The sequence below is a fragment of the Fusarium oxysporum genome, chromosome 1, assembly GCF_000149955.1.
Source record: "Fusarium oxysporum f. sp. lycopersici 4287 chromosome 1, whole genome shotgun sequence".
Classification (NCBI taxonomy): Eukaryota; Fungi; Ascomycota; class Sordariomycetes; order Hypocreales; family Nectriaceae; genus Fusarium; species Fusarium oxysporum.
Window position 1 is genome coordinate 2,561,019 of NC_030986.1, and position 19,693 is coordinate 2,580,711.

Sequence of the window (19,693 nt, forward strand, 5' to 3'; positions counted from 1 at the left end):
CTTTGTCAGTGAGAGGTAGTGACGTTGCTGCAGGATGCTGGGTCGAGTCGTGTTAGCGAAGTGAAAGATAGTATTGAGCGCACCTCGTGCTAGAGGTGCACGAAACGAAGAAATTTGGTTGCAACGTACCAGATCTGATGCAGTGAAGACTTATCAGTGGAGGAAATGAAGAGGCGAGTTGTAAGCCGAAGTGACCTTTGGGGTGAATCAGAGCCACTCGCGGTGGAAATTGGTGTTTTGTGAGAACAAGGCAAAACAGTTCAGACTGGAATTGAAGCTGAATGGCGCTAGATGTTCGAGACTGAGTCGGGTGTGACTGTATCAAGCAGTGACGAAGGGAGAATCGCAGGAAGTAGAATGATTCATGGCCACAAGGGCAGATGTAATGAGTTAGAATCCCGACGCAGAGCTTCGTGCTCTTCGAGACGTTGGTTCGATGTGGATTGTTGATTGAAGAACAATTGTATTCTAGTTGATGTGATTCCAGAGCGACAAGCACGGAATGGGGTTGGTTCTGTCGAGCTTGATGTTGTACTATCCTGTCCTCGTCCTTGTTACTCTGTACTGTAATGTGAATTGCGGCAGAGTAAAGCCCTTGGGCCCTTCGCAACAGTGAAATAGTGTGCTCCTGTTCTTGTAACAAGCGATCTAAATGTTGATATTGAGCTGTAAATGATGAAAAGGAAATAAGATGGTTTTGTGCGAGGTGTGAGAGGAAACAAATGCAATTCGGTATGGTGTGAGAAAGGTTGCACAGCAGGTGTAACGGAGCGAGTGAAGAGAGGGAAGGAACCTGAGGCTGTGTTTGTGTTGCACGAGGCAAGAACCACCAAGGACGACCCGTAGCTCTCCTACCACGACTGCCGATAATGCAAATAAGCAGTAAAAAATGAGATGAATAACCAAGGTCAGGTATGCTGTAATTTTAGCGATTTAAAACAACAGGAACGACCCTTTTTTCTACCATTATCCGTCAAAGAAAACAGCTCTGGGCTTCAGGGAGACTTTAAGCATCACTCAGTAAGGAATGACCAGCTCCAACGGTACATAGGACGTTGGAGGGTAAAACGTTTGTGGCTGCCGCGGGAGCAGGGATAGGGATACCAGCGCCCTTGTCAGCCCCACTTGGAGCAGTTGAGCACACCCATAGCTGACGCCGCTCCCCTGCACTCCCTCCAGATTCTCCCTAGGGCACGAACTCCCTTCGACTTCAGCACCCCCAGTACCCTTGCAAACTTGGGCTAGTCCTGTTCTGAACTCCTCAATAACGCCTGGATGCATCCATTGAGACTTGCTTGTGGTTTCTTTTTCTTCAAAGAAGAGAAACGGGCACACGCGCAGCAGAGACATTTGCGAGAGACATGCTTGTCCGAGTGCCCGCAGGATAGCCACACTCTGCCCAGTTTCGAATACTCCGGAGATGTCCTTACGATGTTTTACTTACTCATGAGAAGAGAGGAAATTCAAGTTCGAGTATAGGCAAACAATGACGATACTCGAAGAGAATGTTGTTTCCTACCCCTGTCTCCTATATCTGACCCAAGGCTCTTTCTCATCCCTGCCCTTCTGCGACTCGATCGCCTTGACACGGCAATTGACTTGCTCGCCATCTAGGTACCTTTCCATACACGACGAATCATGCGCTCTGCCATTGATGTCACCACACATCTAGAGTGCTGATCCATTAGAAGACCCAGGTTTATCGCGCTCTGATGATGTTAAGATATGTTACGGGAAAGCGATACCACTGCCGGTGCGAACTAACAAGGGCCATCACTTTAGTCGCTGCAAGGAGCGCGGCTCCTTGATCTCTCCCCGAGAGACCAGACCGCGGTTTGTTTTCCCCCACGATACGGTACAGTACCCTGGGCCAACGGTGGATGACTTGCTTTTTTTTTCCCGTCGAAGTGAACCTCCTAGCGTTGTTGTCGCTACTCACATGCAATTCTGACAAAAATCCGGCTAGCTAGGTAATATGCCAGCATTCCGGTTTCGCAGGCAAAATGTCTACTTCTAGTCATAGGCAAATCTCCACTAGCATATTTTGTCTCTCAGATGGAATTATTCGCAAATTTGCCTTGTTTGTTATTGATACAGAAGCAGCTGAAAAGACGGTTGCCTGTCAAGCTGAATCTTTGTATACCGTGGGAAGCTCCAAGACGCGAAGGTTATCAGCAAGAGCAGATCACTTCCGTCAAGGGTAAATTCAGTTCAGGCACGTGCTATGTTGAGTTGCTTCTTATCGTATTGAAGACCAAGAACTCTGTTGTCGAGGTGGAGTTTCCAATTTAGGCCCCTCGCTGGACCCTTTTGCATCCTGGACAATGCCGTCAGAAGTGCGGCGCTGCGAGCGAGGGACTTTCGTTACTGAAAGTGGCTTCCCGAAAGGCCCTTGGCTTGGGGCAAATATCATGATTAAGGAACTATCGGAAATTCCTTGCATGGCCGGGTATATACCGTGACCCATCATCACTCCGCAAGGAGTCGTGGTTTTCCAGTTACGCGTGGATATAAGAAATACGGCGCAAATTTTGCTCACGCTCTGCGATTAGGGTTGTCACTGAATTCTCGGGTGATGCCATCATAAACCTCATAGCACTCTTTTAAATTGATGATTCGAAACTCATTGTTGTCCTTTGGGTGAGTTGTAGCCTCATGTATGGGCTCATTGCTTTGACTCCCAGTTACACGTAGCCATGAGTGCTACTCTTTCGTCTTCTGTCCTACGAGTTTGCCGAGGCCAAGACTTACGCACAGGCAGACGTACGGTCCGTGTCTCAGACGAGCATCAGGATCTGGCGGAAAGCCAGGGTCAGAGCTAGGGTAGACGCTTCAGCATATCATGAGCTCCGCTTCCTAAACCTTTTTCTTCTTCTTAACAGTCCTAAGCAGACGAAATATCTAACTTACAGCGGTGTAATATATGCTCACTCATGAGAACAACTAGGTGAGCTTTCGACGAGCCATTTGCGGACAAGCGGAGTTTCCCATCATTTGGTTCTCTATAAGGGCTCCTGGTTGCAACACAATGCTCAAGTTTGTTCGAAGCACAAGGCAGATATGAAGGTAAGACCAAACAGTTTCTGCATACAAAGAGTCAAATACCACATTCCTGGCAATCATCGCGGACCTTCCGTCACTTGTACACTCTAATGGAGTCAAGTTCAACTTCAAAAACGATGGCGAGCCCTTGTCTCTTTGTTCACAGGGACCCTAGAAGGGTGGGGTCCATATTGCTTCTTTTGTCTCTCTCATCACTGCTCATTGGCCCTTTGTGGTGGCGGAGTGCATGGGACTTCCCCGCTTGTCATGGTTGTTAGGCCGTGCACCTTATCCTCGAGTAAGAACTGCTCGTTCCTAGCTTCTTGTATCCTTGTCAACAGTTGCTGCATCAGACAAAGAAGCTTTTTGCAGCTGTCGACGTAATGAATTGCGGCAGATATCCCGAGTTAAATGTGTGAAAATCACTTGATACTAGCTTTCGTAAGCATAACCCCGGGTATGTGCAATATGAGGCTCACGGTTGCCTGACCAATCAGAGGCTATGTATCGTTATAGAAAGTCAGAAGCTCACCATGACTCTCTGGCACGGGAACGACGATTACACAAATGTCCTAGCAGGCTCTCGACCTTTTGTAAGAGAACCCCGTATATTCTTTTTACGTCTGTTATGACAGATCTCCCATCAGATCTCACTTCCTCTGCCTTGGTTGGTGTCTCTGCTAGGCTTTTTCAGGACTCGTCTCCGTCAATCAAAAGACCTCAATGACCGGGCCCGAGTCGTGCTTACCCCGCCAATGACATCCGGTCTTGTTGGCAAGACTACCCCTTGCTTTTTGGGTCATACAAGTCTGAATCGCTCACGAATGCAAGCGACAAGTAACAAGCCTGCTTCTTAAGAAAGATGCATAGTGTCTCACTCAAACTTTTTAGGTTTCACAGAAGTCAGTGGCAAAGTGGCTAGCTGGCTCGGCCACGAGAGGCAAAAAAAGGAGTTTTGTGCACAGCATCCAACTTATTCACGCTCCCTTCATAATCCCTTGTGCTAGCCCTTACCTCAGATAATGTGTCTGGTTGAACTTAAATTTCATGATAGTCGGTTTTCGTATGTTCTGTTGTTCCCTTGCTGGTACTGGATTTCTGTCCTACTCAACCTATTCGTCAGCTGTGTTCGTCTTGTCAGACCTCTTGAAGCCTTGCCACTGTCTGTTGTAAGACTTAGAAGCGACAGGTTCAGGCGCACGATGGGCAAACAAGATTCTGAACGTACTGGGCCGAAACCCCTTCAATGTGTTGTTTAATAGGGAGAGGCCTGATCAGGTAATGCTTTCCTTCCTACGTTCTTCATGCAATTGACCAGACTAAAACAAAACATCGACAGCATGCACAAACTATACCTCATGACTGACTATTCACGATATTGGCGCTTTTTGGTCTTCATATTACGGAACAGCTGGAGCAGCAATCTGAAAATCCAAGACATTCCACAAGTGCATAGATGAGAACTCATTGGGTAGTGACACTTGACTTGGCTGAATATCTCACTTCATATTGTTATGTATCAGGTCTGTGGTCACTTTGATGGAACCACTTCATCAGCGACCCAGGGCAACTGCGGGAGTGTCACTTAACTACGAACCATCTTTGTGTGACATGCGCTTGTGTGGCTTCACTTTGTCAGTTCCCAAAGTATTCCTTGGATTAGTGCTAGCTATCCAATTAACTAGTCAAAGCATGCCTGTCCAAAGCAGAGCCGTGTACTGAATCTTATAATGGACAGTTTTTGGCAGAGCAGTGACAGGCCCGACAGAAGGGAAATGCCAGATTGATGGGAGCCCAGGATCCGATCGATACAGCAATGCAACCCACTTCCGGCAGCTGCATCTACACATGTGCCTATGCGGCGTTATATCAGACAGGTAATCTTACAGTCCCAGATTGTAGGGGCGAGATGCAGATTTAGGAGGTTGGCTCGAAAACATGCAAGAGAAAGTCCTTTAGAGCAAGACAAAATCCAGACTTCTCCAGTTTTGCTCTGATACGCGGCTCACCCGAGTCTCAGCAAATCCCTCTTATCCTCCTGTATATGCGCGGAAGAAAATCCTTCATCTTATCCCTTGCCTCATGCATGCTTCCAGAAAGGTGAAGGGCAGGAAGAAATAGCGACTGAGCTCCATCTTTCTCCCTCACGTCAAGCCCCGATAATCTCCACTCCACAGGCCCCCATAATAGTACCAATCCGTTCCACCGTTAACCACGCGGATCTGGTCCGGCCACGCGAGACGGGAGTGGCAACGGCACGAAAAACTCAACAAAAGCACAGAAAAACATGCACGTACGCTACTGTAAGAGCCTCGTCTCTCGACCAACAGTTTCTTGAGAGTATGCAATGCCTCGCATATGCATACATGATGCATCCTTGTTGTCTCTCATTGTTGTCGCAAGAACGATGACGGCCTAGACACTCTAATATTGCAGTATCCTCGCTGCCGCAGGAACCCGGAGCGCCACAGCTTGAGACATTGCAAGATTTGTTGTTGACTGTCAAGTTTGACGTCGGCACCGCTGGCTTGGCTCTGCAAGAACTGCATTTACTTTTGTTCCTTGTTTTGCTGCTCTTGCGCGCTGATACTTTTTCTGGTCCTTCTACTGGGTGGGACTAGGAACTTCAGCATTGGTCCCATCAACTCCATTGTGGACGGGACGGTCTTGTCTCACTGTTCTTGATTCGGACGAAGCATTTCACTCACTGAGTAATTGCACTACGGATCATTATGAGAGCCACAAGATTACCCTTTCCAATGGAGGTTCGTATCTATGGTGTCGGGAGCATAGTGCATGTTTGGAACTATGAGGAGTATCACCAGTTTCTCTTCAGGTTGACCAAACTTTCAGAAATCGCCTGTATAATTCCCACAAGCCATTGAACATCAATCCAGGGTTACTCAATAAGACAGGGCAACTTTACTTTGTATGTTTACTACACACTAGCTATTGGTATTTTACTTCCTGTTGAATTTCATTTTTAATGTTGTATGACATATGTGGTGGTGTAAACAGTGTTCAATAATTGTGTCCGCAGATGAAACTGGGAAAAATAAAACGAAGATTAGCATTTTACATTTTACATTTCGGCCGTATTTAGTGGAAGCCTTCCATGGGATGATCGAGATACTATAGATGTTACAGTAGTTACATTAAGTATCAACGTAAGTATGTGAATCTTGGCCGTTAGCTCTCATATAGGGTAGGGTAATGGCATCTATTGGGTAATATACAAGAGTTTGTGTACTTGAATTTTCAAGTTAAATACACTAAAATAATTCAGATACTCCAGAAAATAGCCTACCTTTTCATGGATATCTGGCAGTAACCTGTTTAATCCCCCAAGATACTATCTATAAACCCTCACCGCCTCTTTTTCTTGTGCTATACATGAACAGATCATACATGTAGATATAGGGCTCAGCTCAGCCTATTGCGTCTTTGTATTAGTTATGAGATAGTAAACTAAGAGAAACCTGGGGTATGATTTGAGGGCTTGGTGTAGGTCCTTATTCTCTGACGAGTCGGTGATTCAGAGGGCTTTCGGACGACTTCCCATCCATATCCATTATCAAGGGCATACCATCTCAGACTTCTTCTTTTATTCTTTTAATCCTTCTTCATCTCCTCCGTTATTCAAGCATACCACTCGACGACGAAATTCCTTGTTTCCACTAGATCATACCAGCTATTATTAGGCCTGATTATCTACCGACCCCATCATCTGTTTTCGTTGTTCATGTATACCTTCGAGGACGAAATTCCTACCTCCGCTGGCTCATCCCATCTATCAAACATATGATCCCCCGACTATACCCTTTACTTTATTTTTGCCAGGGTAACCTTCACTACTTGGACATGGCTGAGCAACAAGAACAGGATTGAGCGTTCAGCTGCTCTGGGCTGACCTACAACACAAGCAAGCCCAGATGACCAAAGTCACTGATCACCTAAGTCCAGCAGGAGAACAGGACCTCCAAGGGATCCATTTTTCCCTTTAATACCCTGGATACTGAGGTATCTCAGGATGCATCCGGTGACACGAATGTTAACATTGATATGAGAACCACTAACATGTAAGGGTCACCCGTCACTGACACGAGTGCCATCTGCTAATCCTCATTAACAACAAGACGTCGCTCTCATCATCGGCAAATGTTTCGAGAGTACAACGCTGAGGTCCTCGATGGATACTATTTGAAAAACACTTCACGTGCAACATTGTTCAAACTTTCAACGACGGAATCCGCGCAGACATTAAAACCAGAGACTCTGCATTTACTGTAAAGTTGATCAAAGACGAAAGTAAGAATATCAAATACTTCACCGTCAAGAACAAAAAGAACAGCCTCTGCGACTTGAAACATCTCTCTTCTATAAGGTACCATTTTAAGAAGTGTACGGTTTACTCGGAATTCATGGTCAGCGAACGATGTTGTGTCCGGGAGATTCAATAGATCAATCTCGCGATACTGTTACGAGCTACCAAAGGGTATCGTTGAAGATTTGGAGAAACAAGGCTCTCCTGGATCTTCGGAGCTGTCTGAGAGTGACCCTTCAACTGTCATCAAAATATTAGCGCCAGAAAGTGAAGCAAATACTTCGACGGAAACCGAGTCTATGACAGCAATTGCCTTCGATGGCGAGTTTGGACTTCCCTAGAACCTTGCTGTGGCCTTGGGGGCAGAAGAAGCTGCGCTGAGCCCGTCGAACTTGGAAGGTCACGCTGAAGCAGTGGGAGAAGAAAGCATCAGAAAGATTCAACAGCTCGGAGAAGGCGGTACGACTATGACGGCCTTGGCTGACTTCGTCCATTTATTGTCCTTCGTTAATAGCCGAAAGTAGATCTTGGGGTCCGAGATGTTGACCCATCAGCTGTCGTTGACGAATTCCTCCGTTCACTCATCTTACTGTTCTGTGATAAAACGTCAACCTCGACCTCAACGGCGATCTGCCGCTCGCAGATGCCATTGTCCACGCGTACCGAATTGCAGAAGCGATCGCACGTGGCCTTTTCCGGGAAGCGTTGGTCAGTAACAACACAAAGGGCCAACATCCCGCGTGGTCGTCATGGAGCAGTCTTTGGCACCTGGAAACGAGGGCTGCATGTTTGGCCGCCTCAGAACACCCGAGCAGGTTAAGGAGGAACCTCGAATTTAATGACAATGGAATGCCATCAAGACAGCACAGGCTTATTCAACAGGCTGAACAGAATGAGACATAAGATAGGTAGATTAGAGAAGTCTTATAGACCTGACAGGGGGTTTGACGATTGGCAGATTTAAGCCGGCAGTTCTGTCTAGATTTTCTTCCTAGGACAATGGAAGGCGTAGCTATTGGAGAATGAAACGCTTTTAGGGTTTATATATATACCCAGACGGAACTACACGATCATAACAGCAGGTTATGATGGCCATTGAAAGCATTACGGCTTAACCTCGTAGCATTTTTTCTGTCACGATCTCTAAAGTCACTCAAGGGCGATGTAGTTATCGGTAGGTTTGACTAAGGTCCCAAAGTAGGTAAGGTAGGTCTGCATAGGTACCTTAATACAGGGTCGGTGGCTTTGGAAGCCGCTACTTATCCGCCATTGGCCGAATGACGCCAGCCCCGGTATAGTAATGACCCCTCCAACTCGCTTTCTATTGGAGCCCTGGGGCTCAGCGTTTCGGTTCCTGGCTGATTGTCTCTACCACACCGTCATACCTCGTCAACCTTAACCATCACAAGCCATCCATCATGTCGCAGAACTCAGTCGTCACTATAGACTCGAAGCGTCACTTCGACTCGGTCCTCAAGTCGTCACGCATAGTCATCGCTGACTGTAAGTATATCCTATCAAATTTACGATCCTTGCGGTAGTTCTAGAGATACCCCGCCATCCCAGTCAACTTATCCTGCGATGCGACCTATCATTCCCTTCTCACAAATGATGATGATAAAAGCTAACGAATGATTCTTTCAAGTTTACGCCGATTGGTCTGACTCTTCCAACCAGATCGCTCCTATCTACGAAAGATTCGCCAAAGACGTAGCGCAGCCGAATCTCATCACGTTGGGTCAAGGTTAACAGCGACAACCAACCAGAGCTCTCGCAAGAATACAAAATTACAGACCTGCCAACCTTCATCGTTTTTGCAGATGGAAAGCAGGTCGACCAGGTCCAGGGGGCCGATCCTCAGAAACTTAGGGATACGCTCATGAAAATACCTGCCTTGGCTGCTTCGCTCAATGAGAAGACCGCCAGAGAAAACGCTGGCTCGGCCAGCGGTGGTCCCAGCTGGAAGGGTATGGAAGCTCCACGAGGCTACAACGACATCACCGACCAAATAGAACTCCGTGATCTGGAGGTTCTCAACGCGGATGAGAACGCCGGGACTGTTCGAGTTCTCTTCGATGGTTCCAAGCCAAGCGGTCTCGGTAACAGCAAGGGAACCTCCAAGGACTACGTGCAGAGCGGTGCAGATGACCAGCTGCTTTTGTACATCCCTTTCCAGTCCATTGTCAAACTCCACACTCTCCAGGTCAGTTTATTGGCCCTTCACGTTGCACCAAGTCCGACACTGACTGACTGCGTATAACAGCTCACTTCCCTCCCTCCCAAGGACGACGAAGACGTGATGAGGCCCGGCAACATTCACCTGTATATCAACCGCACTCATAACCTCGACTTCAACGAAGCCGACGATACCGAACCAACACAGGCTATCGAGATTTCTCCCGAGGATTGGAACGAGGAGGGAACAGTGAGCCTGAGCTTGCGATATGTGAAATTCCAGAAGACATCGAGTCTTGTGATCTACGTTCAGCAGGGTGAGGGTGATGGAGAGACTGTTCGTCTCGACAGAGTGAGACTCATTGGAGAAGCTGGAGCCAAGCGAGAGATGGGCAAGCTTCAGAAGGTGGGAGAGGACGAGTAAGGTTTCTCTAGTAGGAGTCCTGTGGTTCGCAATGGAATATCGGCGCATTTTCTTTGTGCCTTAGCATGCATTAAAACATAGCCTCGACAGGGAACAGGTAATAGGAGTTTAGGAGCAAAAGGCGATCAAATAAGACCGCCCAGTCAGATAGACACAGTTTTAACTCCCCCATTGTACAGTTCTGCAATTGTTGATTCTGTTCTCTCCAACTTCCATGATCGAACGGGATACTGACGTAAGTCTTACACATACATGTCACGGGATAGAAATTTTGATATGTCCTGCCTCCCAACCACGACTAAGATGTGTGAAAACACCAAAACCAGACGATGGTAGGGCGGGCCTGCAATTATGATTGATCTGGGGCATAACTGACGCTGCGATTACATCCACGGAAACAAGGATTCGAGCAACACGGGTATAAAAATTTCATGTTATGCCAGCCGCACGAAGAAGAAAAGAAGAAAAGAAAAGCTCTGCTTCGACGACGCGTTCGAGATTTTAAGCCGCTGAATCTGAGCATGGTCCGTGCGTATCTTACTCGGTTAAAAATCGTTCCGATCTCCGGGCGGATCAGCTGTAGGGTAACAGAACGCAAAGGGTGAAGTGTACAGGGTGATCATGATGTGTGCCATATCGATATATTGACGTGTGATCATGATACCTTCTCTTGATTCTGTATGACCCGGGTGGTATGTACATAACTTCTTTGAATGGCGCGCACATGCTCGCTAGACAGTGTCGAGCTCTTTGTTGTCGGGCTTGATGATATCAACCACTGTGGCCATGATGAAGACATACCGGCTGCCAAGTCCACATCATGTCATGATGAGAATTCGATGGGCATCATACCGATGATCGGAAATTCGTGGGAATAAACATCATAAGATTCGTCGCCATGATTACTTCCTGTATTGTCCGTCATCATCAACTGATTCGCGTGCGGACACGGGATGGAACCCCGCGATTCGTGCAAAAACGACCCTTTAAGCTTCATGATCTGCCACTGTGGTTTACGTTATGCCACACATCAACCGGGCCGGAAGATTCGAGCCACATGAAGCTTATAGAAAAGCGCCGCTATAGATTATGGGGTGATTAAAGTGCGGCACCAGCTGCAACTCTACTCTAGCATTATGAGAACGCTCGTCACTCGCACGCCTACAACGCACAAGCAACTCAATTTCTTGAAGCCTGCGGGGTTCAAAACGAGAAAACTGTCTGTACTGTCCTACAGTGGAGAATATAATCCGCCATGGGCTTTGTTGCTTTCAACAACTTACCAGCCGAGATTCGGTCTATGGTCTGGGCATACGCCCTACCAGAGCCTCGAGTATACGAGATTCTTGACACGCCATTTTCAACGCTCAAGACCCCGGCCTCTACAGGGCTCATGTTCTCCAGCAGCTCGCATGATGCGCCCCCTGTACTGGCAGCCGTATGCAGAGAGTCCCGTGCCTTCGTGCTTCGTCGCTACCGGCCACTAACACTCTCCGACACAATCAAGTACATCGACCCAAGCCGAGATATAATTCTGCTTCAGCCTTACCTCTTGATCAAAAGGCTATTGAGGACTCTTCATTTCTCTCGCAGAGGTGGACTTCATGAAGAGAGACCTGCGCCAAGTGGCATTTGGGACATCCTATGGATTCAGCACTGGTATCTACCACCCCATACTAAGCGGCAAAGTATCCAAAAACAATATGAAAACGCTTGTGAAAAAGCTCGCAAGGTTCTCCAAATTAGGGAAAGTTTTATTTGTTGTTCATGAGGAATTCAAGTGTGTCATCTCAAATCCCCACAGAGCGGAGTCACAACTTGAGCTGCAGCTTTTATCCAGCAGCTTTGTGAAGTCCCAAGAAGATGACCAGTCACGGACTGCTTGGCATTTTCGTCGGAACGAGATACTATATTATCCTCTTCACTTTGAAGAAGAGGTGGAAGAGGACGAGCCTGACATAGAAAAGTCTGTGTTAGATGGTGAGGATGACGACGTGGAGCTGAACCGCAAGCCGACGAACGATGATTGGAGACGATTCAAAAGACGATTCCTGAAAGCTGTACATTCAATACTGATGAGAGAGCTACTAGAAAAGCCAAGACGAGAGCACCTTCCTTTCCTGATCGAAGGCGCAAGTCTCCTATGGAGATATGAAGCATCATAAACGGAATTTCCCAGCGCCACAGGATCATCACCAGGATATTACGACTCAAGCGTTGGACTTGCGCCCGTTGTAACGACGTTAAATGCCGATCATTTGGGCTATTTGAGTCTGGATTCAAGGGACCAGTCGTTGTGTTGACACTATCTGGAGCACTGCCATCTTGGGTGCTTCGATTTGTGTGTGTATGTGTGTGTATGTGTGCGGAACAACACATCAACTAATGACGGCAGATATCCGCACCTACAGACGCGTTCTCGGCCGGGCTATGCAGTGATGTGAGGCATCCCTAACCTCTTGTGGTCCCAGTACGCGCGCCCTGCATTGGCGTCAAGGCTGCCATGAGTTAAAAGAGCCTCTGGCAAGTTCCGAGCGAAAAGCTTGGTATTCGGTAGTGGTTGATGGTGGCGCCCGGCATACGGATGCACAGACTAGCGGTTCAATTATGGGAATTGTCTGAGTGTATGGCGTTTTCGAGAAGGGACTGTCCCTATTGTGGAAGTTTTGAGAGGACATACAAAACAAGTTTGTCTCGTTTCCCCTCGGTAGATGTTCTCCCACATCCTGATCGGGAGTTCATAGCAAATATGATTGGCTGAGCTACAAATGCACTATCTTTTTGCATGGATTGCTTCATGAATTGCCAATAAGAGTTAAGGCGCAAGACGCTGCTGGGACCATGCAGTAGAGTTTCTACGCATGAAACATGCTGGCATTTGCTCTTTGAAATGAAACATCTTCTGCTCACACTTCTGAGGCATTCAATGCATAATAGCCAGAGAACTCTCGTTGAATTTCGATCCCTGGATATTTTCTAGAAGAGGACCCTTGAAGAACAAGGACAAACTTCGATGGCCAGCGAAGCTAGCTGGCATTGGCTTTCGGTAAGGTCACCGAGCTGGGACTTCACCCCTGTTGAAGCGCTTGACTTCAATTGGATTAAATTTACGGTGCGCTCGGACTTATCGATATCTATCATCGAAGAAGTGGATTTAAGCTCATCAAAACGTGCAGTAGTAGCTTCAGTTGACCACTTAAACGATGACGTCTCTTCGCCAACTTCACTAGGCTCATCTCCAAGATGCAGGTTTCTTTGCAGTACATACACGAATAACCACGACAGTCACAAATCTCCAAAACTCGAATTCGCCTAATACGCCACCATTAAATGATAACGAGCTTGTTTTGACACCAAACGGCAGAATGACCTTGGTATCGTCTACAGTGGCTTGAGCACGGTTGCATTGGCACCAATAGCCAATATCGCGGCGGTCCGACAGTTTTCGGGGCGTATACCAATGAGGTCATCACCATTGTCATTCACACAACAATAGCTGCAAAACTTGCGTTATAGTAAATGCCGGGGCATGGTTCTGTGGGTCTCTGCGTGTCAGGAAATCTACATGTTACATATTCTCCTCAATCGGAAAAGGAGGCTGGACGGATTTAACATGATCGCTGGTGAGGCTGTCAACTTTGACACCATTTCTGCAGCTCGCACCAGGAACAAGCAGAAAATCCACTGTATTCGAGACCAAAAACACGCAAAATAGACTCCCGACCATGGCCGGAACCAGCCTAGGCCAGGCCCAATATGCAGGGAACTAAGTCATCCAATCAGATTGAACCGGCGCCGAACCCTTCTTAACGGGTTCATATGCCGGGCATCAAAGACTAAAGACCACGGAGGAGGCGCCTTTGACAAGTTGAGTCCCCGTTCGCCATGCACAGTCAACGGTCCGGCATGCCGTTGCCGATACATTACCGTGAGGCTCTATGCGGAGGTTGTTGTGCTTTCTATTACCACCACTATTGTCGATACTATCGTCACTGTTGCCGTGCAAGCTGAGCAACTCCCACTGGGCTTGTTGGCCCCCTGGCTCTCCCCTGTTATATCATATCCCACTTCATGATAAGTTATCATGTCGTCTCTTCTGCCAGTCTTGGCCCCCCGGCTTCCGGGCTGTCCGCCGGCGGTAGATGACAGGACCTACACAAAGGAGCACACAGAGGAGGAGTGGGAGAGTATGCGCAACGTCATCAGGAAGCTATATATTCAGGAAAATCGAAAGCTGAACGAGACTATGGCAATCCTTCAGGCCAGATATGGTTTCGCAGCAACGTGAGTGGGGATCCACGCATGTGGTGCCAGCAAGGTCCAAAAACTGATTCGTCTTTCAAAGGGAGCAGATGTTCAAGAAGCGTTTAAAGAAATGGGGCTTAAGAAAACGTACATATCGGAAAGGTCAACCTGGCTCTGCAGCTTCCACTCCTCTGGATACTACTGAATGTTCCGGGACGAGTACATTTGACGAACAAAGCTCATCCTCATCCTCAGCCTCTCCAGAGGAGCACCAAGATGATCCAACTACGTCTATGGCTCTGATACAGCCATCAAATACTGGCCCCTACTCTGATTTGGAACAGGTTCTCGGCGGCGTCTTCAACTGGAGTCAATCCAAACTAGAAATCTTTCCTGTCATGTCAGATCCTATGTCAGAATACCTAGCAACCCCAAACTCCCCCCCTATCCGAGACAGTCGTACAATGTACCGCATTTTCGAGCTTGTTTTCGACCTTTGGTTCCACGGAAAGGGTGACCTTGCTGGTATGGCTGCACGAAGAGGGTTTTACGTGCTCGAATTTGTGTTGAGCGATGATCACCCCGACCTTATCTGGCATGTGCTAGATACAATCTACGATATGGTGGACCGAGGCCATCTTCGACTTTTGGCCCTTTTCTTGGATCATGCTACAATACTCGCGAAACGACAGCTGCCTGCTCAACACCCGCTCCTCCTTATTCTCCAACAGCTTCGCTACTGCGATTATCAATCAGATGAGGGAAGGAAATACTTGTGTCATCTGTTGCGCCAAGCCTGGCTACGGAATGTTAATCTCTTGGGCCAACATATCGAAACATCGGATTCCCATCGACTCTGGCTTTACGAACAACTAATTTGGGATGGGAGAACACGCCTCCGTAGGGAAAGCGAACTTGGCAAGCGGCAAGATGCGATGTATCAGGCCCTAGAGAGGATGGCTGAAGCACAGAGTCAGACCTCATCTTCAACCGATGCGGATCAGTTACGAGTCGAAGCATTGCGACTTGAGTTCACACAGATGGATGTTGGTGACAAGAAGAAGGCTGAGGAGCTAGCCATCAATTTACTCGATCTTACCAGAACCGAACAAGGACCCAGATCCAACGATCGATTTCACGCATACGCATGCAAGATGCTGGCTCGAGTACAGGAATCGAGGCAGGAATGGGACACGGCCGAACAGAACCTACGGCATGCCATTTCGAAAAGAGAGGTAGCGCACGGTGCGAACAACAACCTGCGAGTCATCCGTGATATGTGGGTGCTGGCAGCGCATTATCAGAAAGCTGGGCGACAAGCAGACGCCAACAAGATCACAGCTGATGCGTTATCGAGAGCCCAGAGATACTTGGAGCAGGATGTCGAATAATCAATATCATCAATGTACCGTTCAGGAGTTATGTGTATAAAATGGGGTGGTTCGGAACAAAGCTATTAGGTTTTGGGCGTCATGGCATAAGATACGGGGGCGTCGAGAATTGGCATATGATTCATTCATGAGTAATTTCCACGGCAGTTACTCAGCGAGTAAAGTTTCTGGTTTGTCGCGAAAGAAAAGCACAGCGATGATTAGGAGTATTTGATATCTTCCTTGAGAAGACATTGGTTGGAGTTCTAGTTTGAGATACCCAACGTTCCATGAAGCGAATTGAAGTTGAAGAAGTTGATTTGATTGGATCGCCACATTGACGCAGGCACCGCCACAATGACGTTGACACTTCCGCCCTGGGATAGTCGTCTATAGCCTTGATTCAACAACACTCGCATTACATACCAACCTACCACCTGCGACTTGGCATATTCTCGCGAGGAAAATTGTAGACCTTTCGCTCGTTAGAATCGACTCTAATTTTATTGTCTTTTGTAAAGACCTTTGTATTACATGAACTCATCATGACTGCTGGAGCTCCCCCGAACTACTGTGAGCTGCCATCATGACCCCACTACATGTGAATGCGCCAGAGTGAAAACTGACTAGAACTTTATGTAGATGCCATTCTCGAGGTCTCTGATACTGCAACCACTCAGCAAATCCGAGATGCTTACAAGCGGTATGTCACTTTTGCTTTGTAGTCTCGACTCGCGACACAACTAACCCCGGTAATCAGCGCTGCCCTAAAGACGCACCCTGACCGCGTCTCCAATGACTCCCCAGAGCGAGCCGAACGGACACGAAAGTTCCAGCTCGTCAACGACGCCTATTACACACTCTCTGACCCTGTACGCCGTCGCGAGTATGATGCTCAGCGCAAACTCTTCAACACCAGCACCCCTTCAGATCCCTTCGAGGACATTCCTGAGACGGAAACTGAGGGTGGCGCCGCGCCGCGACAGAGCCCTTATTCCTGGGCATGGAACTTCTTCACCAACCAAGGCCAAGCCCCTGCTCAGGATCGCGAGCAAACCGAGGATGCGCAGTTTAGTGATGTATTCGAGGAGATGATGCGCGAGGAGGGCATGGCCGAGGGCAGGGATAACCACCCCACTGGCAAGTTCTGGAGTATGGTGGGTGGTGTCAGCGGCGGCGCTCTAGGGTTCATCGTAGCCAATGTGCCAGGTCTTGTCGCAGGAGCCGTTGCGGGGAACAGACTAGGAGCTGTCCGCGATGCGAAGGGTAAGAGTGTCTACGCTGTATTTCAGGAGCTTCCCCAGGACGACAAGTCAAGGCTGCTCAGCCAGTTGGCAGCCAAGGTTTTCAGTCATGCTGTTGGTATTTAAGGTCGAGAACCTGGAACGGATCAAGGCTGGGTTTATTGGGCGCTCTCGGAGTTGGGTCAGTATCGGCAAACAGACGATTTTTAATGAGCCGATGGAAGTTAGTACCTAAGTAGTTTCTCAGGAATACACGTATACAATCGATAATAAAAATTCACTGCGCGTACCCATACCGTCCCAGAGAGACTCGTATCATATCGGCTTTCGGACTTGAACGAACACGAACTTTCTGGGCAGAGATATTCATATCTTACCATGTGGCTTATGTTATCCAGAATTAGCTTCAATGAACAGTAACTCACTCCCGCTGTAAGTCAACGACAACCAAAGAGATAATGAACACTCAGTTTGGATCATAATTTTAGCTGTTTGATGTCTTTTCATGACGTAACGTCTTGTTAGAATAGAAGCATTATACCCAATTGCCCAGTTCTCTGCCTACTTCTGGGCTAATAAAGCATCCCGAGAACATCGAAGTTTGAAGTGTTAGCACGCAAGGCGCTTCTTTGACAGACCTGGTGCCAGGTGGCACCACTGTCTAAAGCCACAACCTGATAAGATTCAAAGCCGAATTTGCTCTGGAAAACGTGGCCAACTTGCCGGTTTCCTGGTTTTATTTGCGGAAGTGGTGCCAGAATAGGGATGAGATTCGGAAAATATCCTATATTTATCATCAGGCAGTAAAATGATTCTAAGGGTAAGCTAAGGATTAAGAAACTAAGATACTTGGATCTTGTTATAAACGTGATGGGTTATCTTACTATGCTCATTCAGACTTACTGTATGGAAAGCTTGGCATCTTATTGACCATTAGCTACAAGTTCTCTTCATGGTGGAGTTCAGATCAATAAGTTATACCTATAGCTTCATTGAAGTCTCTGCTATTTATTTTAAACACCAATGACTTTGGCTTACTTCCTCTATCACTCGTTCTAGACTGAGCGGTTGCATATGGTATTGTCCTCAATGAGATATGGCTCTTGACCTTTCTTTAGACGAAGCGGTGCTCCATATGATAACAGTTTATAATTCTACCACCCTTGCGAGATTCTGGGACTTGATTACGACCTTCACAGTATTCATAGACCAGCACAGTTAAGTAGTTCGAATGTCTTTCGGGCACATGAAGGCTCAAGCTTGGGTAAACAAATGCAAGGGACACAAAACAGACCAGCAAAGGATCCCGCTCACGCTTGTCCATAGTCTGTTGACACGAAATGTACTGTGGTAGTTTGACAACACCAACTCATAATCTTGGAGCGGCCTATTATCCTATAAAACAACAAATCACTTCTAGTCCAATGCACCATCATGCGCCTCAAGTGCTCCGTATAATGTCTTGGCAAGCTTGTTAACATTGATGGAGGACGGTAAAGTGCCATGAAGAAATTCACATACATTTTTGTGCCAAGCTCATAATCCCAACATTTATTCCAACCACGACGTCTTGATTCGACGAGCAAACAAGACATTCTCAGTCTTATTACGATATCGAAGCCTCCTCACAGGCTATTAAAATTTGCCCGAAGTACCCAGTGCCTACATAACCTATCTTCGGGGAGGAGGCTGGAATCCAGGCGGTGGGGGACCACCAGGGTTGAACCCGGGAGGAGGGAACTGAGCGCCTCCAGGGAAACCAGCTGGAGGAGGGAAGTTTCCAGGAAAGCCAGGAGGAGGGGCTTGGAGACTGTTAGAGACTCTTCGAGGGTATCGGGACTGTTTGAACTCACCACCACGGCCGGGAAAACCAGGAGCACCAGGGAAGCCGGGGAAACCAGGCGGAGGAGCACCACCAACACCAGCAGCAGGACCCTTATCAATATTAGCAATTAATCAGGTAACTTTAAGGGGAAAAGAAACACATACTGCGAGGGAGGGAGGGGCAGCTCCTCGGCCAGCAGGACGAGCAACACCAGGGCCAGCGGCCAAAGCAGAAGGAATTCCACCAGGAGCACTCTTGCCTAGTCGAGCACTAGGATCGGCGGGAGGAGGCGACTCAACGGAGAGGGAGATGATATGGGCGCCTCGAACGATCGTGAGGCCAAGAGTTCGCTTCTCCTCAGACTCGATGGTCTGGGTAGCTGAACCACTTGCGCCAGGGGCAGAGGGCTTGTTTTGCTTGCGCTTCACGCGCCGAAACTCTTCCGTATCCGCAAGTACAAGGTTCATGTGCTGAATTCTAGTTAGCCTTGGTCTCAACAATAATGGCTGGAGATGTTGTACCTTATCGAAGGCAAGCATCTGACCGGTCATTGCCCTTCCATCATTAAGAGTAACCCGCATCCGCCAGTTGATCTGTTCCGTCCTAGTCAGCTTGATTGAACGATCGCAAAGACGTAGCATTCGAGTCGCATGCGCGTCGGGGTATACGTACGTAACCGGCCTGGGAAAGAGATATGGTTAGCATATCGAGATCAAGCAGCTCAAAACGCGTAAGAGTAGGGGGGTAGACGAACCATCTTTCCTTGTTTGTTCGACATTTTGGCGGTATTCTGAGAGCGTGCTGAGGCAGTTTCTCTGTGTTTCAAAAATTGATGTTAGACCGCGGTGTGTTTGCGCGCGATCGTAACAACCTTCAATGCCTAGAGCTCTGAAGGTGAGTTATGAGGTCCAAAATCTGCGGAGCCTGATGCGGAAGGCTGAAAGGTACACCGACAAAGTACCATTTCTGCGCTAGAACACTTCGGATTAGCGCCAGCCCCACTTCGCGTAGCGCCGAACCCGGTAAGGGCAGAGAAACCCTCTA

General features: G+C 47.8%; 7 protein-coding genes across 13 annotated transcripts; 5 read left to right on the plus strand and 2 right to left on the minus strand.

Annotated features, from left to right (window-relative positions):
* Positions 1 to 5,285: 5,285 nt before the first annotated feature.
* On the minus strand, positions 5,286 to 5,591 carry FOXG_17849 (uncharacterized protein; the record flags this gene model as incomplete). The annotated part of the gene is made up of 1 exon (XM_018397852.1): positions 5,286 to 5,591. The coding sequence occupies one exon, from the start codon at positions 5,589 to 5,591 to the stop codon at positions 5,430 to 5,432; it is 162 nt and encodes a 53-aa protein (XP_018232147.1). The 3' UTR covers positions 5,286 to 5,429.
* Positions 5,592 to 8,692: 3,101 nt separating this feature from the next.
* Positions 8,693 to 10,207, plus strand: FOXG_00302 (uncharacterized protein). The gene is made up of 3 exons (XM_018376557.1): positions 8,693 to 8,869; positions 9,012 to 9,569; positions 9,630 to 10,207. The coding sequence occupies exons 2-3, from the start codon at positions 9,246 to 9,248 to the stop codon at positions 9,963 to 9,965; spliced, it is 660 nt and encodes a 219-aa protein (XP_018232148.1). The 5' UTR covers positions 8,693 to 8,869; positions 9,012 to 9,245; the 3' UTR covers positions 9,966 to 10,207.
* A 332-nt stretch (positions 10,208 to 10,539) lies between these two features.
* Positions 10,540 to 13,069, plus strand: FOXG_00303 (uncharacterized protein). Of its 2 annotated transcripts, none has more exons than XM_018376558.1 (2): positions 10,540 to 12,312; positions 12,361 to 13,069. In XM_018376558.1, exon 1 carries the CDS (start codon positions 11,570 to 11,572, stop codon positions 12,128 to 12,130), a length of 561 nt encoding a protein of 186 aa, XP_018232149.1. In that variant the 5' UTR covers positions 10,540 to 11,569; the 3' UTR covers positions 12,131 to 12,312; positions 12,361 to 13,069. The 2 variants fall into 2 exon arrangements, with proteins under 2 accessions (XP_018232149.1, XP_018232150.1); XM_018376559.1 differs by having other exon boundaries at positions 10,561 to 12,308; positions 12,361 to 12,805.
* Positions 13,070 to 14,049: 980 nt separating this feature from the next.
* Positions 14,050 to 14,253, plus strand: FOXG_17850 (uncharacterized protein; the record flags this gene model as incomplete). The annotated part of the gene is made up of 1 exon (XM_018397853.1): positions 14,050 to 14,253. One exon carries the CDS (start codon positions 14,050 to 14,052, stop codon positions 14,251 to 14,253), a length of 204 nt encoding a protein of 67 aa, XP_018232151.1.
* A 64-nt stretch (positions 14,254 to 14,317) lies between these two features.
* Positions 14,318 to 15,601, plus strand: FOXG_00304 (uncharacterized protein; the record flags this gene model as incomplete). The annotated part of the gene is made up of 1 exon (XM_018376560.1): positions 14,318 to 15,601. The coding sequence occupies one exon, from the start codon at positions 14,318 to 14,320 to the stop codon at positions 15,599 to 15,601; it is 1,284 nt and encodes a 427-aa protein (XP_018232152.1).
* Positions 15,602 to 16,125: 524 nt separating this feature from the next.
* FOXG_00305 (uncharacterized protein) lies at positions 16,126 to 16,950 on the plus strand (the record flags this gene model as incomplete). Its single annotated transcript, XM_018376561.1, has 3 exons — positions 16,126 to 16,153; positions 16,223 to 16,283; positions 16,341 to 16,950. 3 exons carry the CDS (start codon positions 16,126 to 16,128, stop codon positions 16,948 to 16,950), a joined length of 699 nt encoding a protein of 232 aa, XP_018232153.1.
* Positions 16,951 to 17,887: 937 nt separating this feature from the next.
* Positions 17,888 to 19,597, minus strand: FOXG_00306 (small nuclear ribonucleoprotein B and B'; the record flags this gene model as incomplete). 6 transcript variants are annotated; one of them, XM_018376567.1, is made up of 7 exons in its annotated part: positions 19,404 to 19,576; positions 19,322 to 19,330; positions 19,171 to 19,242; positions 18,814 to 19,119; positions 18,678 to 18,759; positions 18,346 to 18,626; positions 17,888 to 18,285 (listed from the first exon to the last, which is right to left on the minus strand). In XM_018376567.1, exons 1-6 carry the CDS (start codon positions 19,425 to 19,427, stop codon positions 18,496 to 18,498), a joined length of 624 nt encoding a protein of 207 aa, XP_018232159.1. In that variant the 5' UTR covers positions 19,428 to 19,576. The 6 variants fall into 6 exon arrangements, with proteins under 6 accessions (XP_018232159.1, XP_018232158.1, XP_018232156.1 ...); XM_018376566.1 differs by having other exon boundaries at positions 17,888 to 18,626; positions 19,404 to 19,597; XM_018376564.1 differs by having other exon boundaries at positions 17,888 to 18,626; positions 19,171 to 19,330.
* Positions 19,598 to 19,693: the final 96 nt, after the last annotated feature.